Below are 23,644 nucleotides of genomic sequence, written 5' to 3'. Positions count from 1 at the left end.
AGCACTCTGACTGGTCTGCGGCACCTGTCTATCATAGCCAGCATTAACTTCGTCAGCAATTTGTGATACAGTAGCTCTTCTGGGGATCGGACCAGACGGGCTAGCCTTTGCTCCCCGTGCACATCAGTGAGCCTTGGGCGCCCATGACCCTGTTGCCGGTTCACTGGTTGTCCTCCCTTGGGCCACTTTTGGTAGGTACTAACCACTGCATACTGGGAACACCCTACAAGGCCTGCCGTTTTGGAGATGCTCTGACCCAGTCGTCTAGCCATCACAATTTGGCCCTTGTCAAAGTCCTTATGTTTAACTATTTTTTCCTGCTTCCCACACATCAACTTTGAGAACTGACTATTCACTTGCTGCCTAATATATCCCATCCCATCACATGTGACTTTGTAATGAGATAATCAATGTTATTCACTTCACCTCTCGGTGGTTTTAATGTTATGACTAATCGGTGGATCGGTCATCTTTTGGGTCTGTTTTGAAACCAGTAGTCCAGGGGCTCTTGAGATGACTTACGGCATCATGAATTTTGCTAAGTACCAGGATAGTATGGTCTAAAACCTGGCTGCCTCTACCAGAAAGTTAAGACTCTGACATTAAGGGATTTTCTTTTAAAAAGATAATGACCTCAAATATACATTAATATCAACCCAGAAATGTGTGTAGGACACAGAATCAATGTTTTGCAATGAATACCCCAGTCTCCAGATTTGCACTCTATTGAAAACCAAAAAGGACAATCTACATGCACAAGAATATAAAGGAGATTAAAATATCCTACATGGAGGAGCATCCAAGATAACTCTATAAGTTTCTCCAATTTTGTGAGACGTTACAGGAAAAGCCTCAGTACTGTTATTCTCTCAGGGGAGGAGTCAATAAAGATTAACTGCAAGAACATTACTTGACTGAGAGTTAAAATGAAACCGTACAGCATTCCCAAATCTATCAATGCATGTGTTACTCATTTTCAGTGACCTTTATGAAGGATGCCAATAATTCTGTAGTTGATGGTACATGTTTATATGAGCCATGCAACTATAGCAGCATAGTTGCACCACTAAAAAGGCTCTACAGTATTCACTTAGGAATCTGGATAAACTTCTAGTGTTACTCAAAGCACCAGAAAACAGGTAACTCAAACACCTCAGATAAATCAAGCCCCTAAGTTGATCTATGCTCTAGATAGATTTTCTTTAGATTTGGTCAACCCATTGCTCAGCAGTTCTATGCAGGCATGTGGATGGGATGCATCTGTAGACTTAAAAAGATGCAGAGGGCAAGCTTTTCTTTTTAAGTAGAGAATTGTTGGGATCAAAGCTGGGCTGAGGATGGGGGAAAGGGTATTAAAAGGATTAAGGGGTAACTTCTTTATTCCTGGGTTAAAGTGGGTCCAGGGGAAACAGAGCAATACTCTACCTGCTAGCTGTCGGCCATCTTCCATTGCCTGACCTGTGTTATAGTTTACAGAATGACAAGAACATAAGGCCTCGCACTGGTACACAGCATTAGCAAATAATCACATGGTCTACCTACTGATCTTCACATGGTAGGATTTTTCACTATACATTAGCCCATGAGGTATAGTTTACAAAAATTAAAAAAAAAATTTTAAAAAATACCTCACAGTGGCACAGCATTAGCTAATTACATTAATCTACTAGAAAATCATGTTAATTTCAGGTCATATAAAAGTTTAAATTTACAGTACACTCACACTGGTCTACAATTGTAAGTCAGGAAATGACTGTATTGTTTGAACTAGTGTTAAAATTGCACCATTATTTTCACAACATTACTATTCTTACCTTTTACCCAGTAAGGTAAAAGTCCTTACATGTGCAGAAGACATTAGCAATTAACATTGGTCTAGCTTGTAAACAAGTGAGAGGTCATTTTGTCTCACAATATTTTTAACATTAAGTTTGTTTTTTAAAAAAAAAAGTTCTCATTTGTCACACTGCACAAAAAGACTGACCTCAAGACCAACTAGGTCTCAAATCAAAACACTGGCAACAAAGCATAGTTTAATACTTTAGGGAGTTTCACATCTGAACTTATTTTTTTTTTCTAGACACAAGTTTGTTTGCATCCAGAGTTTGGAAAAGTTTTTCCATGTTTGTTTGCAAACCTGGGTCCAGTCCCAGGAATCAAACCCTGGTCCACCAAAAACCTGGACTCCCTTCAAGTGAACTTGGGTGCGGTGAAAGCATGAGTGAAAGCAATCCGTTCCCAGGGCCAGGCAAATGAGTCACCTATTGGGTTTAACGTCATGATGCTTCCTAATTCATGTTTCAAAATGGCACTGAAACAACATGTTGTTGTTGTTTTTTTTATTGTTACTTAGCAGATTTTTAGGCAGAAGGTATGGGCAAAAGTTATGTATAGGTACAGAAAGCATGTCTACTCGAAGAAGTATTAAAGAAAACATGAACCTTAGCAGAGATCAATTAATAACTACAATAAATAACATCATGCCTCGCTAAAATAGTTTCTACTCATTAGTAAATAAATAAACAGTTATATCATCTGTTCATGTATACTTAGCAGTAGTTTTTTAGTAAGGTAGCCATAACTTATAGGCAAAAGGCAAAAGCTATAGACAAAAGGTTAAGCTTGAAAAATGTTCTAGTAGCTCAACATAACCTGCTGGATAATAGGCAAGTTACTGGAAATTGCAATTGCATATATATGTATACATATACACACACACACACACATGTATATATGTGAATATATGTAACATAGTTAAAGTTCCCTTTTTTCAGTTGTAGAATGAACTCTTAACAAAACACCAGCATACATACTTTCACTGTATGATATTTGGCTTGCAAGATCAACCGGAAAGCATTACAGTATGTTGTGCATTTTGTAGACTTAATGCAAAGCTAGTACAATATTTTCACAGGCATGAAATTCACTACTGCATTTCGCCTGACCCTCTTAATTTTTCTTGCGATGGTATTAATTAGAAACTTCACTTTGCATTCATTTTTGCAACAAAAATGTACCCTGTTAATTATTTAGAGAGCAGTGACATTTAGCTTGGAGACAAGTGCAAAACTGGTTGCACAAAAACAAGGGGAAAACACAATCCAGAGCCTTTTAAGCATACGAGGAACAAACTGTACCTTTCTTCTCTTTCTTCTCTTCCTCTTCTCCACCAGCTCCGAGCAGGGTAAAGATGATTCCGCTCTGAGAGTTCACACCAACAGCTGTGACTATCATCCGGCCCGAGCCCTCCATCACATGAGTACCTGGGAAACAAGACATAAGTGATGATAGTGTGAGCAATAATGTAAATAATGCTGTATTTACACATGCACTTGGTGGGGCTGGGAATTATCAAGCGCCTCACCTATTAGTCCATTTGCGTGAATCAGAGTGAAATGGATATAATTGCATAGATTTAAACGAATCTAAACAATAAAAAAAAAAAATGACAATGAAAAAAAAAGTCTTCATTAATTGGTCAGAAATCCGCTGATGAAAAAAGCAAACAAACTTCCACGGAGTGCAAGTAGAAATAACAAAAATCACCTGAGCACGGAAAACACGGAGCTGGCACTCAACCTAGATAATTATATAAATAACTCAATTAAAACATTTTGTCTATGCATCCACTGTTTATTTTCCTTTTTTAGTCATCAGTTCAAATATCTAGAACACATGGCATTTCTGCAGTGCACAGCTCCGTGCTTTGGCTCAGTTCGTGCCTCCCGGCTCAGTTTAGCAGCTGGTATCTACAGAAAAATGCTGCCCGCAACCCTAAATACATGGCTTGTTTCCGCAGTTGGGTCGAATCAGGTTGACTCGCTTTCTCATTGCGTTCTCCTTGAAGTGGACAAAGACCACCTAGCTCTTGGCCCAGGGGAAAACGCACCAAGGTTCCGTTCAAATTGATTAAACACGGTACATGTGACATCGCCCTTAGTCACTCTGGATAAAAATTGCGAAGGGAATGAACCTTTGGGGCAGTGAACAAGAAGTTCATGTTGGAACAAGAGGAAATGCATGTAAGCGTTCATGGTTAACCTTGTTTTGGTCGGTGTACAATATACGTTCAAAAGTATGCGGACACCTGACCAATCACACCCATATGTGCTTGTTGAAAATCCTATTCCAGATTTATTCACTCCTTTGATGTTATAATAACCTCCACTCTTCTGGGAAGGCTTTGACTCATGACTCATAAGTCATAACTCCTAGCATGCTTTGTATCTCAGAGTCTTAGGTAAAGCAAGCACAGGGGTAGTGTTGATTTTGAGTGCCTATGATAGCAGTGCCATGCATTTTGAATGTTACAGTATTTTGTCCAACTGTAATCCAGCTTAAACTATTTTGTCATTATCACTGCAGTAACTTCAGGCACATGACATTAGATACAGGCTAATTAAACACCCATCAGCTAGTGAGCCCCATAATCGCTGCTTAATCGATTGTAAAGAATATCTGTACAAAACATGCGAGAGCTGTCATGCAGATGAGTATTGTGCATAGCAAGGTCACTATTACATAATATTATTTTAGGACATTTCACTTGTACTTCTCACCAGAGAGGAGCATGGGATCTTTGTCTGCAGCTTTCCGCACGTGATCTGATTCTCCCGTAAGAGAGCTCTCGTCAATTTTCAGATCGTTGCCTTGTATCAAGATTCCATCCGTTGGAAGTAGGTCACCTTGGAAAAGATACATTAAGATCTGTGTGAATACTAATCACCATGACCTTCAAACACCATCCCAACTCATTTGCCACCAATCATGTGGACCCACATCATCTCATAATTAGTTAATAAGCAGTAACTAATGGTATAATTAAGCATCTGTCCTGAATATCATTAGTTGGTAAATATACATATGTTATCCCAGGACTGGATTTACTGCGTCCAGAAAATGGGTCTGAACTAGATTTAGTAGACCAATCTTGTTAATAAGTAGTAACTTTAGTGGTATAAAATATAGCTGCTTAATCGCTGGCTTGGTAAATACACATAATTTATCTTAACGCTAGGCTTATTGTGATTGATATATAGTGGATAATTCCAGTGATATTGAGTTCCAGTGGTATAAAGTATAGGCCAGATGAATTCTGCTTCAGCAATAGCTTGATACATATAATGTATGTAGTTTATCACGAGACTAAACTTAGTGCAACTTGAAAATTGGTATAAACTCACTGGACCAACCGTGTCCCATGTTACTAAATTACTAATAAGTGTTTTGTGAACATCACAGCTCATTTACTTTTGCTTAATCAATAGCTTAATGCGTTCTGTAGTCTGAGGCTAGGCTAAACGGGCATACCATATTTGATTTGTGCGATATCTCCCACCACAAGGTCGGCCACAGGAAGTTGGATGACTTGACTTCCTCGCACCACCTGAAACTTCTGCTCTTGCTCGATGCGGCTCTGCAAGCCACGAAACTGCTTCTCTTTACTCCAGTCATTGAAGGCGGTAACGAGCACCACACACACCACCGAGAGTAAAATGGCAGCTCCTTCGATCCACCCGGCTTCAGACTCTCCTTCATCTTCTGCTCCAGCATTTGCAGCACCACATGCTACAGAAACATGAGAGGAAGAGTCACAATCAGAGCTATTTTGCATGAATATACAATTTTACCCACACATGTTTAGGATCACACATTTATTTATACACTCTTTACCTCTTAGGAAAAAACACATGGATATCACAGCGCTATATATACAACATACACTTGACTATAAATGTACCCAATTAGCAGTCTGACAGTCAGCACCATGTAGAGTGACGGTGTGGACTGTTTCGAACATATGAGCACATGATTAGCATACAAAGCACAGAATACACATCAGGTATTTTCTATTATAGGATGCTGTGAAAACATTCACTGGCATTTCATTTAAAATGTAATAATAAGACATACTAATTAGTCTATTCAGAAGTCCAACCTATCCAGTAGTCATTCCACATATATATATATATATATATATATATATATATATATATATATACATATACATATATATATATATATATATATATATATATATATATATATATATATATATATATATATATAAAGATACTTCATTTTTAAACTTAGTCCACTGTGATCTGTACAGAGTGTGTGGGTGTTATCCATGCGCCATATAAGGAGTCCTCGAGAATTAGTTGAAAGCTAATTCTTCACTAAGCTCTCCAATATCACAGATGATACAGGATACAGTTCATGATTGGAAAAATGGTCTTTTTTCCAATATTCAACTGGCCAGTTTCAGTGAACCTATGCTAACTTTAGCCTTAAACTCCTGTTCAATTCCTTGACTATAAAACATATTTTTTCTGGTCTGCCCTATTTTGTAATGTGACGAGACAACGCCTTTCATCAGGACAAAATTTTAATTAAAACTTGTTTGGTAAGATGGACCCAGGAAAGTAAATTTAAAGAATATTTTACAGAGTTGTCATGTTGCATAGAATTGTTTTTTTAATAAGCTGAATTTTATTGAATGTTTGATTAATATCTGTATTTGCCATGAAATAGCCATAGAAGCTGGTATGGCAATAAACATAAATACAAACAAACAAACAGACTCCTGTTCTTGGCTGACAGAAAGGGAACCCAGTGTGGTGTTCTGCTGTTGTAGCCCATCCACCTCAAGGATAAAGAGTGGTAAAGAGTGGTTATTTGCATCACTGTAGCCTTCCTGTCAGCTTGAACCAGTCTGGCCATTCTCCTCTGACCTTTTTCATCAACAAGGCGTTTATGCCCTGTAGAACTGCTGTTTACTGGATGTTTTTTTGCACCATTTTGTGTAAACTGTTGTGTGTGAAAATCTCATTAGATTAGCAGTTAAATTTTTTTGAAATATTCAAACCAGCCCTTCTGGGACCAACAACCATCAACATCACTGAGCGAAGATGCCTTCAAAAATAATGGATTAAACATTTGTACATAAAAAAATCCACTATTAAAAGTAGCAAACAGTAATAAACTAAACAAAGTCAATATGAAGTGTAATAACCCTCTGCTGTTTTAAAATGCATCAGTTGTCTCTGGTACACTTTGCTCAGTTTTATAAGGGAATAAGCTGATAAGATTTTTCTGAGCATCTTGGAGAAACCGCCGTAGTTCATCTGGAGATTCTGACTGTCATATCTGTTTCTGTTTTTGCAAAAACAAAACAAAACAAAACAAAACCAAAAAAAAAAAAAAAACCCAGACAGACTTCATTATGGTTTTTGTCTGAACAGTGGTGTATTATGTAATATGTTGCTTTCTTGTCTGCCATACAAACATTTTCCTGTAGCATTTAATTTTTTTGTTGGAAAAGTAATGTTTGTCATCTATTTTTTTTTTTTAATTGACTCAATAATGCAAAAGTCATAAACATATAAGGCAAATTTTGTTTTTAAAAAATAAAAAAAAATTAGGGTGCTGTATATATACTGTATTTTTCCCTTCAGGATGTCAGTGTTTGCTGCTTTGCTACAGCACTTTAACACCCTCTGTACAGACTTCAGCACCATGGACAGCACCATGTGTGTGAAGTGTTGTACTGTACAGCACATAGAGAAATGTGTGCATATTAAGAAATTTTCAGCGCTTTCGCTTAATGACACGCCACTGAAAAAACAGCCATGATCACTGCTTAAATTAGCCGCCCTGCTACAGTATCTAAAAATACACTCTGAAAGTGCTTATCCTGCTGTTCCATTTCGAATGTACAACTGACTGTATAACTGAACTATTTATTTTAAAATACTCATCATATCACACGCACTATAAACAATACTGATGGAGATGGATCAACATAAGTCCTTTCTATGCTTAGGGATCCTCCTGAGAGCAGGTGCGTGCACACACGGGAGATGTAGCGGCTACGAAAATCAACAATTTTACAAACGCAGGTCATGAGGGCTTTGCTCAAGAGCCCTACAGTAGCAAATTGGCAGTTCTGGGATTCCAACCTTTTGATCAATAGCCCAATGAGCCACTTTTTCATCTAAGTCAGAGTTTCTCAAGACCAGTTTTCGAGGCCCAATGTCCCGTACTATTTTAGGTTTCCAACATACCAACGGATAGATAATTAACTTATAAATTAGATCAAGTATGCTTGGAATAAGGTAAGCATGGGCCTTACCAGTGCTTCTGGTCAAACTGACACAGGCTGATATCTATAAATACAGCAAATTGCAATTATAATGCTACTCACTGAGACTGCAATATATTAAAACACGCTAATAAACCTGTGATCTCTCTCAGGAAAAGATATTTATTTGCCCAAGAGTAGCTTATTTGGGCTCATGTCAGTGCCATGATTTATGGCAAAAGAAATCTGGAACCTCAGCTATTGGTGAAAATTGCTACTCACTTGTAGTGCTACTCATTATATTGTAAAATTATAGTGAAAATATCAAGTATTGTGATATTTATTTGAATGAAGTACTTTGTCATTATGAATTGTCACTCTATGTCCCAGTTCTAGGTATTACCTGCTTTAAATATGAATGCACACTGTAGAAATGCTAGCAATGCTAGAGGTAATAACTGCAGAACAATGTAATAATGTAAAATAATCTCCTCTGTGTTATGGCACATTCAGCAGTGGTGGGATCATTGCCACGGGTTATTTTAATTAACGCAACAGCATTATTACTCGCATAATCTTCCAGTTCTGACTGGGAATCACAATTGAATATTGACTATTAATTAACTACAGGAGTAAAAATTATATTTGTTAGATTTAGCTTAAGTGTTAGACCATTAAGTCAGGACATTTTCCCCCTCCGTTCTTCTCCCTAATTTGGCCACTTGCCAATTCTCACCCATCAGCCAGCCCTCCCCTATCATACTACAGCTAAGTGCTTCTTCCGAGACACATGAAGCCAGCTGACTGCATCTTTTTGAACTGCTGCTCATGCAGCATCACAGGGAAGGATAACACAATCAGAAGACATCTGCCCTCTTCCACATACATGAGCTCACATATACCAACGATTGGCAAGTGTCACTGTTCAAAGATTTAATTCAACGTTTGCTTCAGATGGAAACAGCTAGATTCTCCAAGCATACAGTATGATCAAGCATACAGTAACAGATGTACACGGGTACTAAGTCCATTTAGAGCTTTGCAAAGCCAGTAAAAGGATTTTGAAGTCAGATTTAAATGAAAGAGACAGTTTGTGTAGTGATCCTAAAACAAGTGATTAATGCTGCTGTCTTTGGTTGCAGACTTTTGAAAAAGTAAAAAAAAAAATTTAAAAAATAATTGCTTTGAATATGGTAAATAAATTATTGTTGGCTCAGCAAGAAAAAGATGAAAGCGTTTGCAATTCTTAGGAGCTGGTAGTGTCAGGACGGACATAGTAATATGCAAAACGGCAGTCTGCTCTTGCTTTGTTAAAATGAAGCAGTTGCAGCGCAGTAAAAAGTAAATATGATGGCACTAATGTGTTGTCTTGCACTTTCGCTGCAAGTAGATTCTCTATTTTTTGACATATTATTTCATATCTGCATCCCTGAGCTGAGCATTGCAGGGGTCTGGTCATGGACACACACTCACACACACAGGTTTAATCTTGCTATAGCAACAATGGCCCTTGTCTCTTTATGAAATCTGCATACAGCCAAATCTGATTATAAATAAATGTATGCAAATTCCATCCATTTGATTCCAACCATAGAGCTGGATGAAGTGTGTGTACATTGAGCTTACTATTTTAATAACTAGAAGTAGTTATATAATCAAAATCAATATCAGTATTATCAATAAGTATAGCCAGTAGAGTAGTATAAGTCATGAAGTCACAACTCTGGGAACGTCATGCTAAATATAGGTAAAAGGATTTAATGTCAACATCCATCCATCCATCTTCTATACCGCTTATCCTTTTCAGGGTCACGGGGAAACCTGGAGCCTATCACAGGGAGCATCGGGCACAAGGCGGGGTACACCCTAGACAGGGTGCCAGTCCATCGCAGGGCACAATCACATACACACTCACACACTTTGGACACGCCAATCAGTCTACCATGCATGTCTTTGGACTGGGGGAGGAAACCGGAGTACCCGGAGGAAACCCCCGCAGCACGGGGAGAACATGCAAACTCCACACACACAGGGCCACGGTGGGAATCGAACCCCCGACACTGGAGGTGTGAGGAGGACGTGCTAACCACTAAGGCACGTGCATTTGTGTACACACTGATAACAAATGATTCTGTGGGGTTGTATTTTTAACACATAAATTGTTTTCAAATCATTTTCAACAAATAAATGAATGTTTGTTAATTTACACTGATATTTTTGAGTATCTTACTTGATGTGCATGAGTTCTTAAAATACACTTTTTACGATTAAAAATCGAACAGATTATATTGAGTATATCTAGACAAAGCTTTTAAGCCATGTGCGTTTGTGAAATTCGAATTAAGTTAAATTGACTTAAAAACACCACCATTAGATTTGGCTGACGCAATTTGTGGGAAACAAATTTCCGAGTGACAAAGGTGATCACGGCTGCATTTTGATGCTGCAATTTGAAGGAGTTTGAGGTCTTTTTGGTACTTTCGAAACACTGCACGAGGCAGTTGTTATACGTGTCTGAGGTCTGTCACGACACTTAAAAAAAAAAAAAAAAGACTGTGACAAGACTAAATTCTTCCAAGTTACCGAGAAGCCAACGGCATTTAAGTCTATATAACTTAATTCGAATTTCACAAACGCACATGGCTTAAAACCTTTGTCTAGATTACTCAAGATAATATGTTCAGAACGCATTGAGCATGTAATTAATCCAAATTACAGCAACCAAAGCTAAATTCTCAGCTACATAACTCACCGATATGAAATATGACAAACAAAAGTATATTATTTACAGAATCAGTAAACTTAATATGCCATGCTGATGCAAAATGTTTGTCTTGTTTGCTGATGTATATAATTATATGTTACATTGCCTTGTACTGCAAGTAAATTAGATTAGCTAAAGTCTGATTCTGATTGATTCTGATTCTGTAAGTAATATCCTTTTTTTTGTCATATTTCATGTCTGTGAGTTATGCAGTTGAGAATTTAGCTTTAGTTGCTGTTGTTTGCTGTAATTTGGATTAATTACGTTCTCAATGCGTTGTTTGATTAGTGTATCATTTTGTGTAGCCCTTTTATCTGAAGGTATAAATCATGACAGTAAGGTCTCTAATGATAATTGTAATGGATTTATTTTCCAAAAACTTTTGGCAGGGACATCCAACCTGTGGCATTTGCTCACCAGACCTTAACCCAATTGCATTTCACCTCCTGAAGAGGAGACTGGAGGGAGTTAAGTACCAGGGGATAAATACCAGGAAATAAAAGCTGAAATCCTAAACTCTCTTCTCATATTCAACTTTTGATCTCAAACCCAAATGTCTTCAGTGGACAGCAAAATAAATTAACTGGACTTGCCGTTCCAATAGTTTCAGAGGGGACTGTATGAGTCCAGGAAGGCATTTTGTCTCTTTAAAGACTCCAGATCAAAAGTACTCATAAGTGTTCATAAGTACTGTTGCTGCACTCTTGTACAACCCCAATTCCAAAAATGTTGGGACAGTATGGAAAATGCAAATAAAAACAAAGAGGAATGATTTGTAAATGTACTTCAGACTTGTATTTAAACCAAAAAACGTATAAAAAGAAGGTAACTGATGTTTTACCTAATCAACTAAGGTAAACATTTATTTTGAAATTGATATATGAAACATATTCTATAAAAGTTGGGACAGGGGCAATTTAGGACTAATAGCGATGTGACAAGTTGAAATAAGAAGGTGATGTGAAACAGGTGAGGCAATCGTCTAATCATAGTATATAGGGAGCCTACAAAAAGGCCTAGTCCTTCAGGACCAAGGATGGGTCGAGACTCGCCGATCTGCCAACACTTTGAGAACAACGTTCTACAAAGACAAATCAGTAGGATTTTGGGCATTTCACCTTCTACACTGCACAATATAATTAAAAGATTCAAGGAATCCGGTCAAATCTGTGAGTGTGTAAAGGGCGAGGCTGAAAACCACTTCTGAATACGCGTGATCTCCGATCCCTCATACGTCACTGTCTTAAAAACCGTCACGAGTCTGTAATGGAGATCCTGACTGGGCTCGGGAATACTTTGCTAAACCCTTGTCAGTCGTCACCATTCGCCGCTGCATCCACAGATGCACGCTAAGGTTTTACAGAAACCTACAGTTTTAAAGAACCTTTCAAACATAGATTGAATCCATTTGGAAAATAAGTTTCACCAAATTATAAAGATTGAGTGAATTACCAGAAAAAAATAAGTAAATATCACTTAAAATTATCATTCCAGACAAGATAAATAATGTATTCTTAACTTAAAACTTAGGTCTGTAAATGGAATAAATTGAGTTGGCATTACATAAAACTACAATTCGAAAGCATGTAAAGTCAAATGAGTCAAACAAAAATACGTTTCGTTCAAATTACTCAAACAGCTGATGCAAATAGTTGCCTCATTTTTTTGAGTAAATCCAGCCCAGTATTTTTTTACAGTGTAAGATTCACCATGGATCCAGAGTTTTATGCAGAGTGACATTTTGTGCTTTTGGAAGACTTTTGGAAACACCAAAGACCCCGTTTTAGTTTGAAAACTCCGGGCTTGCATTTCAGTGTAAACGGACCAAAACGAAGACTTTTAAAAACAAAGGCATGGCTGCCAACATTCGCTCCCTGATAGGGTCTTCTGGATCATTGCGTATCCTTCCCTGATTCGTCAAGCCCCTACCACATGACCGTTACGCTACCTTGATCGTATACACAAGAGGCGTGACCATTGTCCCTGTCAGTCCCAGTGAAAGAGGCGGGACCATTGTGCCTGTCAGTCCCAGTGAAAGAGGCGTTACCATTGTGCCTGTCAGTCCCAGTGAAAGAGGCGGGACCATTGTCCCTGTCAGTCCCAGTGAAAGAGGTGCGACCATTGTGCCTGTCAGTCCCAGTGAAAGAGGCGTGACCATTGTGCCTGTCAGTCCCAGTGAAAGAGACATGGCCTATGTGCCTGTCAGTCCCAGTGAAAGAGGCGTGACCATTGTGCCTGTCAGTCCCAGTGAAAGAGGCACGACCATTGTGCCTGTCAGTCCCAGTGCAAGAGGCGTGATCATTGTGCCTGTCAGTCCCAGTGAAAGAGGCATGATCATTGTGCCTGTCAGTCCCAGTGCAAGAGGCGTGATCATTGTGCCTGTCAGTCCCAGTGAAAGAGGCACGACCATTGTGCCTGTCAGTCCCAGTGCAAGAGGCGTGATCATTGTGCCTGTCAGTCCCAGTGAAAGAGGCGTGATCATTGTGCCTGTCAGTCCCAGTGAAAGAGGCACGACCATTGTGCCTGTCAGTCCCAGTGAAAGAGGCGTGATCATTGTGCCTGTCAGTCCCAGTGAAAGAGGCGTGACCATTGTGCCTGTCAGTCCCAGTGAAAGAGGCAGGACCATTGTGCCTGTCAGTCCCAGTGAAAGAGGCGTGACCATTGTGCCTGTCAGTCCCAGTGAAAGAGGCAGGACCATTGTGCCTGTCAGTCCCAGTGAAAGAGACGTGGCCTATGTGCCTGTCAGTCCCAGTGAAGAAGGCATGTCATGTGTGCCTGTCAGTCCCAGTGAAGAAGTCTGTTTCCTTCTAAATAGTATTAATAGGTTGGAAAATACTCGTGTAAAAATGTGTAAAAAAAAAAAGTGTTTTTGACATGAAAAGTCATAAGTGGGATTAAAAACTGATGAAAATATCAAATGTACAACATGGGCACTTTAATAAAGGAGAAATAGTATGTTATATTGTGTGAAAGTGTCAAAATTACTTACAGGGCCATTTCTTACCCCGCTGTACTTGTGGCCAAAAACATTATGTGGAGTTGTGAAGCAGTAATTCTCTCTGACACTTTCATGATTATTAAAAATGAAAGCAGACTAGCTACAGTTTAAAGTACTGACGAGCTGAGAAATTCATCATTCCTCTGTATAGATGTTCAGAGGGTTTATGAGGTGAAAGTGTGGGGTTTTTTGTTGTTTTTTTTCAAATCCTGTACCACAGTATAAATGAACAGCACAATAAATTGAGCTTGTATGAGCCATTTCAGGGTTTTCTTTTTTTTAATCATTCATAGCTCAGCTGGATGATTCTAAGATCACTTTTATGTACAAGAATAAACAACTTTTTTTTTTATTATTTGTTTTTGAAATAAAATGTGTATCATTTTTAACCAAACCGATTAGTGTAGTATATATTTTAAGCTCTGTAGGATCAGTACATTTTGAACACACCTTGGCCTGAGAATAGAAAGTCGCATTGAACCTGAACAATGCGTAATGTCCCTAATAGGACTATCCTAATGGATAGTCGGACAATTAAAAGTTACGTTTTCAATTTTCTTCTTAAAATGTTCAATCTTAATGAACGCTGTCAGATGTATTTAGAAAGTGCTCCATTAATGATAAAAGTTTCCAGAGATGAGTTAAGAGCAGAATAATAGCCAGCAAGTGAAATAAGCACGGAGCGTTTTATGAGACGACAATAAAGGAAGCACATCTGCCACCTATAAAACAAAAAAAGTGATTACGTATGCTTCACTGAGAATAGGCACAGTCTTTTGCATATTAATGGCTTTTTTTTCTTTTCCTTAATTCTTTCATTTTGGCCATATATACTTTACATTTACATAAGTTCCACAATATTACTCATCAGCAAAAGTAAACTTCTCAGAAAAAAAGTTCCCAAGAGGCTTTGCTGTTACTTACTGTCTTTCTGTAATTGAATTACGGTCATGGATACCGCTGACTCAGCATTCTCTCACACACTAGCTTTAATGGCTAAGGCGTATTTTATTGCCTTCGGGCCTGGCGTATGGCCTCCACCTAAAGGTTATTTCTCGAGTGCACACTTCATTAGCTCATGCTCCTTGGAAACGATTGTTTTTACTGGATTCCCTTGCTGTAGCAGGCCATCTACAGAGAGACCAGGATGCACATTCGTTCTAGTTAACAAGGGCTCCAGTGGAAATGTTTCATAAAAGAACATGCTTTTGAACTTGGTGCAGTGGCTACAGTATATTTCTAATATACATCCTCCACGGAGACACCATGAACGTGGGAATTTGGATGTGATGGAGGGATCTGGATGGTAGATTATGTTATTATAGTCAGGTCCATAAGGATTTGGCCAGTGACGTAATTTTTCATAATTTTGCCTCTGTACACCACCACAGTGGATTTGAAATGAATCGAAGATGTGACCAAAGTGTAGACGTTCAGCTTTATTTCAAGGGGTTCCAAGTGTTGAATTTGCATTTGGTAGCTGTTCATGGGAACTCTCAATATGCGGTCCAAAGACATGTCGATGCAAGTGAAGGTGGCCATCGTTAGGCTGAAAAAACAAAACATATCAACAAATCAAACAAACAAATCAGAGAGACAGCAGAAACTTCAGGGCTGGCCATATCGACAATTCGGCACATTTTTAAAAAGAAGGACTGCACTAGCGAGCTCAGCAACACCACACGGCCTGGAAGACCACAAAAGACAACTAAAGTAGATGAATGCAGAATTCTTTCCTTGTTGAAGAAAAACCCCTTCACAACATCTAAACAAGTCAAGCACACGCTCGAGGAGGTAGGCGTATCATTGTCAAAGTCTGCAATCAAGAGACACCTTCATGAATGTAAATACAGGCGTTTTACCTACAGATGTAAACAAACACTCGAGAACAGAAAGGTCAGAGTAGACTTTGGTAAAAATAAATACATTTTAAAAAAGCCTGACCAGTTCTGAAGAGTATGAAGAAGGAAAGGAAGGGCTCATGATCCAGAGCTGTACTTTCTGCTCAGATTCAGTCAAATACTGCGAAACCAATAGGACAACATTTCACAGTACAGATAGATAATGTCCCAAAACATACAGCGAAAGCAATCCAAGACTTTCTGAAGGCAAAGAACTTCAATTTTTGTTCTTAAATTTCCAGTGACCTCAACCCAATTGAGCATGCTTTTCACTTATTGAAGACAAAACTCAAGGCAGAAAGACCCACAAACAAGCAGCAACTGAAGGCAGCTGCAGTAAAGACCTGCCAAAACATCTCAAGAGAGGAATCTCCACATTTGACGATGTCCACGGGTTCCAGATTTCAAAAGGATTTCCATCCAAAGTGTTAAAAATAATCCTAAAATGTATTAATATGTTAGTTTGTCCAATTACTTTCGAGCCTGAACATGGAGGGACTGAAAAAATTGCCTGTAATTCCCAAACACTTAACGCAATATATATTTGTTAAACCCTCTGAATTAAAGCTGAACGTCTTCACCTCAATCACATCTTGACTGCTTCATTTCAAGTCCATCGTGGTGGTGTACAGAGACAAAATTACGAAAATTGTCCCATTGTCCGAATACGTAAGGACCTGGCTGCAAGTTAGCTTAAAGGAGTGCGTATCACTAAAATATATCTGACTTGATATTTACATCCATAAGATTATCAGTGATTTCACCGGTGCCTTTAAGGTTTTGAAATGTCAAGCGCATTTAAGAGGAAATGAATGTCATCGATCGGAGATTCTATTTCTCAGCATTGGATGATTTTTTTTTTTAAGGTAGAAATAACAGTGTTTTGGAGAACTGTATTTGGCAGCACTGAAAACATCCCAAGATGATCTAGTAGGAGTTTGGGAAGACCAATCAGACAATACTTTATTCATTTATAAATCATGGGGGTAGATTTGGTTTAAACATTGAACATTTGGTTTGAACACACCAAACCAAGAGTATGTTAATGCAGGGGTTCCCAAACTTTTCCAGGACAAGGCCCCCCAAATGGCATTAACATTTGACCGAGGCCCCCCTTTTGCAAGATGTCTTTAAAACACATTAAAAATACAGACTTCTGAATATATCCCCCCCTTTTTTTTTTATTAATAATTACATCTTGCATCTTTACATTACATTAGATTAGGAATTGATTGGGTGTGTGTGTGTGTGTGTGTGTGTGTGTGTGTGTGTGGTTGTCTGAGAGTGAGAAAGAGAAAATCATGTATTTATTTATTTTTCACACCAAATTGTTGAGGCCCCCCAGGTGCCCCCTGGTGGCCCCCAAGGGGGCAGCGGCCCCCACTTTGAAAACCACTGTGTTAATGCACCAAAGTGATATCAAAACAATATCTAATATAAGGGTTAGGGGGCTTTTTATATTTATTTATTTTTTTAGATATTATCTAACAGGCTTATTTTACCCAAGCCTGACAATAACACAGGCAATGTCTAATTAAATAAGAAAGCCAGAAACTATTTAACCCAAAAACGGTTGCTAAATGGATATACCTCTCAAAGAAGTTTTAATGGTGTCTCAAGATCCTTATCCACATCTCTAAACTTAAATGTCAGATGGCAAAACGGCGCTGGGTACTTACATGCGTGTTCCCCTCCAGGTGGCTGATAAAACGAGAGCCCCAAGCTGATCAAGGCTGCGATTTCAAGGATGATGAGGGTCACATCTTGTAGTGCTTCCCACACTAACTGTAAGAAAGTTTTTGACTTCTTTGGAGGTATAATGTTTCGACCGAAGACTTCTCTCCTCTTTTCTAGGTCAGTTGGATCTCCTGTCAAACCTGGTCAAAAAGAAAAAGAAAAAGGAGACATATTTGAACCTGTAATTGTTCCATCCATCCACTATATAGCGCTTATCCTTCCTTCAGGGTCACGAGGAACCTGGAGCCTATCCCAGGGAGCATCGGGCACACGGCGGGGTACACCCTGGACAGGGTGCCAATCCATACCTGTAATTGCTGACTGGAAAAATGAATCCATGTACATCTGATCCTGATTTTGTCCGATTTTCTGGTTTTGTAAGTAGTGCACTGACTCACTCATGTACAGGTGTGCTACTCAGTAGTTTTTCAATGCCAGCTACCAAATGTCACTTTCCACTGGCTCAAAAAGTCCATCAAGCCAGTACATACTCAAATCGAAAGCTTTTTAAGCCTGGCACTGCACAACATGAGATCTAGCCTCAAGCGTGTATCAAAAAAAAAAACACTAACATTTCATTTAGCCGCTCCAAAAATGGCACAACATCCTGTGCCCACGTATGAAAAAGTGAGCAATCTAGCTCTCTTGCTGACACCGGGCCTTTGTGTCACAGTCTCAAATTATCCTACTGACTCAGAACACAGCTCACACACTTACACTTATGTAAAGCCCTCGGTGCAACACATTTCTGATGGCAATTACATTTTCTTACAGAGACACCATTAATGTGCTAAGGATGTGACAGACAGATAAAGCAGACAATGGCGTGGCATCAAAGTTTGAAAGAGTGCGATATTTACAGTACAGGTCGTCTACAGTAAAGCGGGAGTTATACTAGACTTTCAGCATGCCGAAATGTCTTCAGAGACCGGCGGCAACCGGATATGACATCACACGCCAATGTTAAAATATACCATCTGTTCTTGTACGCAGAGACACCACAATCCAGGCGACTTCTCTTTTGATGTCGATTTTATATCCTTTTAAAGCTCTTGTATAAAACGAGATGGTGCGACACCTCTGTACTCGTTCTGAAGACGTCACACCGTTACGTTTCGATCTTCTATTGGTCAGACATCTTCATGTGATATAAATTCACAGGGCAGAATTCACCAAACTTGAGCTTTGGAACTTTTTGAACGTTTCCCGCATTCGCATGAGTATGAATGGAAGTCAATGGAAATTTGGTATACTGAAAGTCTAGCGTGTCCGCCCCTTAAGATCACCACTTCTCAGTCCGTATAGGATTTCGTTACATTCTTTTGTGATTGCTGCAGCCAAAAATGCTTGACTTTGCTGCGCCTTTTTTCTCAATTTGTGATGCAACTTGATTTGTGATTGTTGTTTTGTGCCGAAAACGACTTGATTTGATGAAATTGCATTTGCACAAAACTGTCTTTCGCGGTGATGTCCGTTGGTAAACGAGACCTTATAGCTGTACTCACGTTCGACGCACATGAATCGAAAAGGACTTCGGCTGAACGCACGTTGTGACGAAATCAAAAGACGCGTCTCGGCCCAGATCTGCCGTAATTGTAAAAAACTGCAAGCTCCTCCAAATATTGTGGAGTTTGCTTGATTTTACGTTAATTTCTGCAAAATCCTGAAGGGACTGACTTCTCACTTATTTCTAAAAACGTGAACGCTACAGGAAAAAGTTCAGGGCAAGAATACGATACCAGTCTCAGAAGGCTGATAAAAGAGAGCGCACCATTTTTTAACGATGGTGAGAAAAGCAAATGGGCTACTGAAGTGACCTTCTTCCTCATAACCAAAATACACCACAGGCAGTCAATGTGACTAATGTTCCATAACATGCCACAACGTTGTCAAATCAGGTGTCTAATTTAATTCTAATTCAGAAATGTAATGCATTATGTAAGGAATAACTCACAATGCACAGTGCTGTTATGCAAAAATAATAAATGCCAAGTGTGATATGTTAAAACTCCAGTGTGGATTATTCTAGTAAGTGCATGGTGCAAAGTGTGTCATTCCGATGATAATTTGAATGTAATTCATTAATGAATGACACACTGTGCTTTTCAACTGTTTTTGTTACAGTACATTCAGTGTTGTGGAGCTTATTATGTTGTCCAGTTAACTTATGTCTTAGGCAAAGCTTCAGTTTTTGTCAGCCATGTTTATAATGTTACTTTAAATTTGACCAAAAGAAGGCCATCTTGGGAGGAAAGACTGCATACTCTGTACCTGTTCAGCCTGTGAGTTGAATCCCATAATAAATTGATTAAGCAATTTTATGTTAAGTAAAACATTTGTCTGCAATTTGTCACCAGTCTGAAAAGAAATTTGTGTTGGTCTTCTGGGTAAGTTCTACTGCTGATCTCTGCAGACATGCTGACTCAATCCCTCATCTACAAACAAACAGATTCAATCCCTCATCTTCAAACAGATTCAATCCCTCATCTACAAACAAACAGATTCAATCCCTCATCTACAAACAGATTCAATCCCTCATCTACAAACAAACAGATTCATTCCCTCATCTACAAACAAACAGATTCAATCCCTCATCTTCAAACAGATTCAATCCCTCATCTACAAACAAACAGATTCAATCCCTCATCTTCAAACAGATTCAATCCCTCATCTACAAACAAACAGATTCATTCCCTCATCTATAAACAAACAGATTCAATCCCTCATCTACAAACAAACAGATTCAATCCCTCATCTACAAACAGATTCAATCCCTCATCTACAAACAAACAGATTCAATCCCTCATCACAAACAGATTCAATCCCTCATCTACAAACAAACAGATTCATTCCCTCATCTACAAACAAACAGATTCAATCCCTCATCTACAAACAAACAGATTCAATCCCTCATCTTCAAACAGATTCAATCCCTCATCTACAAACAAACAGATTCATTCCCTCATCTACAAACAAACAGATTCATTCCCTCATCTATAAACAAACAGATTCAATCCCTCATCTACAAACAAACAGATTCAATCCCTCATCTACAAACAGATTCAATCCCTCATCTACAAACAAACAGATTCAATCCCTCATCACAAACAGATTCAATCCCTCATCTACAAACAAACAGATTCATTCCCTCATCTACAAACAAACAGATTCAATCCCTCATCTACAAACAAACAGATTCAATCCCTCATCTTCAAACAGATTCAATCCCTCATCTACAAACAGATTCATTCCCTCATCTACAAACAAACAGATTCATTCCCTCATCTATAAACAAACAGATTCAATCCCTCATCTACAAACAAACAGATTCAATCCCTCATCTACAAACAGATTCAATCCCTCATCTACAAACAAACAGATTCAATCCCTCATCACAAACAGATTCAATCCCTCATCTACAAACAAACAGATTCATTCCCTCATCTACAAACAAACAGATTCATTCCCTCATCTATAAACAAACAGATTCAATCCCTCATCACAAACAGATTCAATCCCTCATCTACAAACAGATTCATTCCCTCATCTACAAACAGATTCATTCCCTCATCTACAAACAAACAGATTCATTCCCTCATCTACAAACAGATTCAATCCCTCATCTACAAACAGATTCAATCCCTCATCTACAAACAGATTCATTCCCTCATCTACAAACAGATTCAATCCCTCATCTACAAACAAACAGATTCATTCCCTCATCTACAAACAAACAGATTCATTCCCTCATCTATAAACAAACAGATTCAATCCCTCATCACAAACAGATTCAATCCCTCATCACAAACAGATTCAATCCCTCATCTACAAACAGATTCATTCCCTCATCTACAAACAAACAGATTCATTCCCTCATCTACAAACAGATTCAATCCCTCATCTACAAACAGATTCAATCCCTCATCACAAACAGATTCAATCCCTCATCTACAAACAGATTCAATCCCTCATCTACAAACAAACAAATTCAATCTCTCATCTACAAACAGATTCAATCCCTCATCTACAAACAGATTCAATCCCTCATCTACAAACAGATTCAATCCCTCATCTACAAACAAACAGATTCATTCCCTCATCTACAAACAGATTCATTCCCTCATCTATAAACAAACAGATTCAATCTCTCATCTACAAACAAACAAATTCAATCTCTCATCTACAAACAGATTCAATCTCTCATCTACAAACAGATTCAATCCCTCATCTACAAACAGATTCAATCCCTCACATCTATAAACAAACAGATTCAATCCCTCATCTACAAACAAACAGATTCAATCCCTCATCTTCAAACAAACAGATTCAATCCCTCATCTTCAAACAAACAGATTCAATCCCTCATCTACAAACAAACAGATTCAATCCCTCATCTACAAACAAACAGATTCAATCCCTCATCTACAAACAAACAGATTCAATAGATCATCTACAAACAAACAGATTCAATCCCTCATACTGCACACCTGACACTTCACTTGAGCTTATAAAATCATCGAAAAAAAAAGCCCTTAATATGGCAGGGATTTAAACAAGAAGAAAAGTGACAGCACAAGTGAAATGTTAAATACAGGAATGAAACGGGGCTCCTTCTGCAGCGTACCTCAGTGTTCAAACTCTAAACTGCAGGCGACTGTGAATGACATTTAACAGTAAAATCCCCCCTCCTTGCTTGACATAAACAGGCTTATCAATATCATCACAACAGCAGAATCAAAAGGTTATGTGAGACTGCAAATGGCAGCCTACAAACAAAGTGGCCCAGAGGGAGAAAGCTGCTGGAAAAATGAGGGAAAACTGATGTTAATGTGGTTTCAGTCTGCAATCTCAACAGCGCCGGTGCCTTCAAGTGCTGAACAAACACTGCTTTACTTACTCTGACTGAATGAAAACCTTCATAGACAGATTACATAAGCAGCAGGCGCTTTCTGAGAGAGCTCGCTGCCTCGCTATTAGTGTTTAACAGACATCTGTCCAGTCCTTACCTCCTGTCAGACATGACCAGAACAATCATTTTCACACGTGATACATTTATAATATACAAAATACTATATTATAAAACAGTTTCAGTCCACTAATTTGATTGGACAAGTGGTGTTCCAGGAGTGCTGATATTTAGTATAAAAGCACTGGGACATTTGAATGTTCATATCACTTCGCTTGTCTGTGTTCACTACATAAATTTCCAATTCCAGCAATAGTTTGTTACATTGAAACCGTGACTACATACGCTCTATCCAGCTGTGGTTTAGTTTAGTTTAGTGTTTATCCTTTTAGTGTTGCCGTAGTTCACTGCTGTATCATTGCCCAATCTTAAGCCTTCTGTCAGGCCTAGAGAATATTTCTGTAAGTCCATTCTTATATCATCATATTATTATGTATGTTTAATGCTGAAACCTTGTTGATGTCCAAGCATAGGATAACGTGGAGAGGCAGGCCTACTATATATACTCAGTGGTTTGCCACTGCAAGGAGGATCAACTGTCCTTACTGTCTTCCTGTAGCACTGTCTTAGGCATCTTACATTACGGACATTGCAGTTTATTGCTCTGGACACATCTGCATCACATCCTGCAGGTGAGCAGGAACCCTAGGCATCATTCTTCTGGTGTTTTTCAGAGTCAGTAGAAAGGTCTCTTTAGTGTCTTAAGTTATTGTAAATGTGACCTTAATTACCTACCGCCTGTGAACTGTTCCACAGGTGCATGTGGAATAATTGTTTAAGCATGAAAAACATTGTTTAAACCCTTTCAAATAAAGATCTTTAAAGCTTATTTGGATTTTACAATATTATCTTTAAAATACAGTCTCCTGAAAAAGGGACGTTCCTTTTTTGCTGAGTTTACATTTATTTCCCGTTCTATGACAATATGCATGGCCATGATGCATCATAGAGGATTAGCATACAAAAGTACAGATGTGTCTTTGTCGTACTGGGATTGCGTAACAATAAACTTGAAAACCAGCAGACCTTAGCAACTGTGATAAGAAGAATAAACCACAGCCTGCAGAACAATGCAAGAAACTCAACCACTCATACCAAGACAGAGGAATTCCCACTAACGAAGCCTCCACCATGCATTACGGATGCTGTATTTTCAGCCATGTGGTTTTATTCATGTCACTTTCCGCACAACACA

The 23,644-nt window shown here is 38.6% G+C and overlaps 1 protein-coding gene across 21 annotated transcripts in view; it reads right to left on the bottom strand.

Moving 5' to 3' along the window:
* atp2b2 (ATPase plasma membrane Ca2+ transporting 2) overlaps positions 1-23,644 on the bottom strand; it is a 170,693-nt gene that overhangs the window by 41,581 nt on the left and 105,468 nt on the right. For 16 of the 21 annotated variants that reach the window (XR_008388899.1, XR_008388901.1, XR_008388900.1 and 13 more), the window contains 5 exons: positions 17,426-17,623; positions 5,311-5,568; positions 4,560-4,685; positions 3,138-3,263; positions 1,426-1,458 (listed from right to left, as the gene is read on the bottom strand). Coding sequence is in view for 17 of the 21 variants with exons in the window: in XM_053653369.1 (XP_053509344.1) it covers positions 1,426-1,458; positions 3,138-3,263; positions 4,560-4,685; positions 5,311-5,568; positions 17,426-17,623 (741 nt within the window). In the remaining 4 variants the exon portion in view is untranslated. The remainder of the gene's footprint in view (positions 1-1,425; positions 1,459-3,137; positions 3,264-4,559; positions 4,686-5,310; positions 5,569-17,425; positions 17,624-23,644) is intronic. The other 5 variants (XM_053653382.1, XM_053653383.1, XM_053653372.1 and 2 more) reach the window with 1 other exon arrangement.

This window comes from Ictalurus furcatus, chromosome 21, assembly GCF_023375685.1.
Source record: "Ictalurus furcatus strain D&B chromosome 21, Billie_1.0, whole genome shotgun sequence".
Classification (NCBI taxonomy): domain Eukaryota; kingdom Metazoa; phylum Chordata; class Actinopteri; order Siluriformes; family Ictaluridae; genus Ictalurus; species Ictalurus furcatus.
The sequence above is the reverse complement of the archived record's forward strand: the minus strand, read 5'-3'. Positions and strand labels throughout refer to the sequence as shown.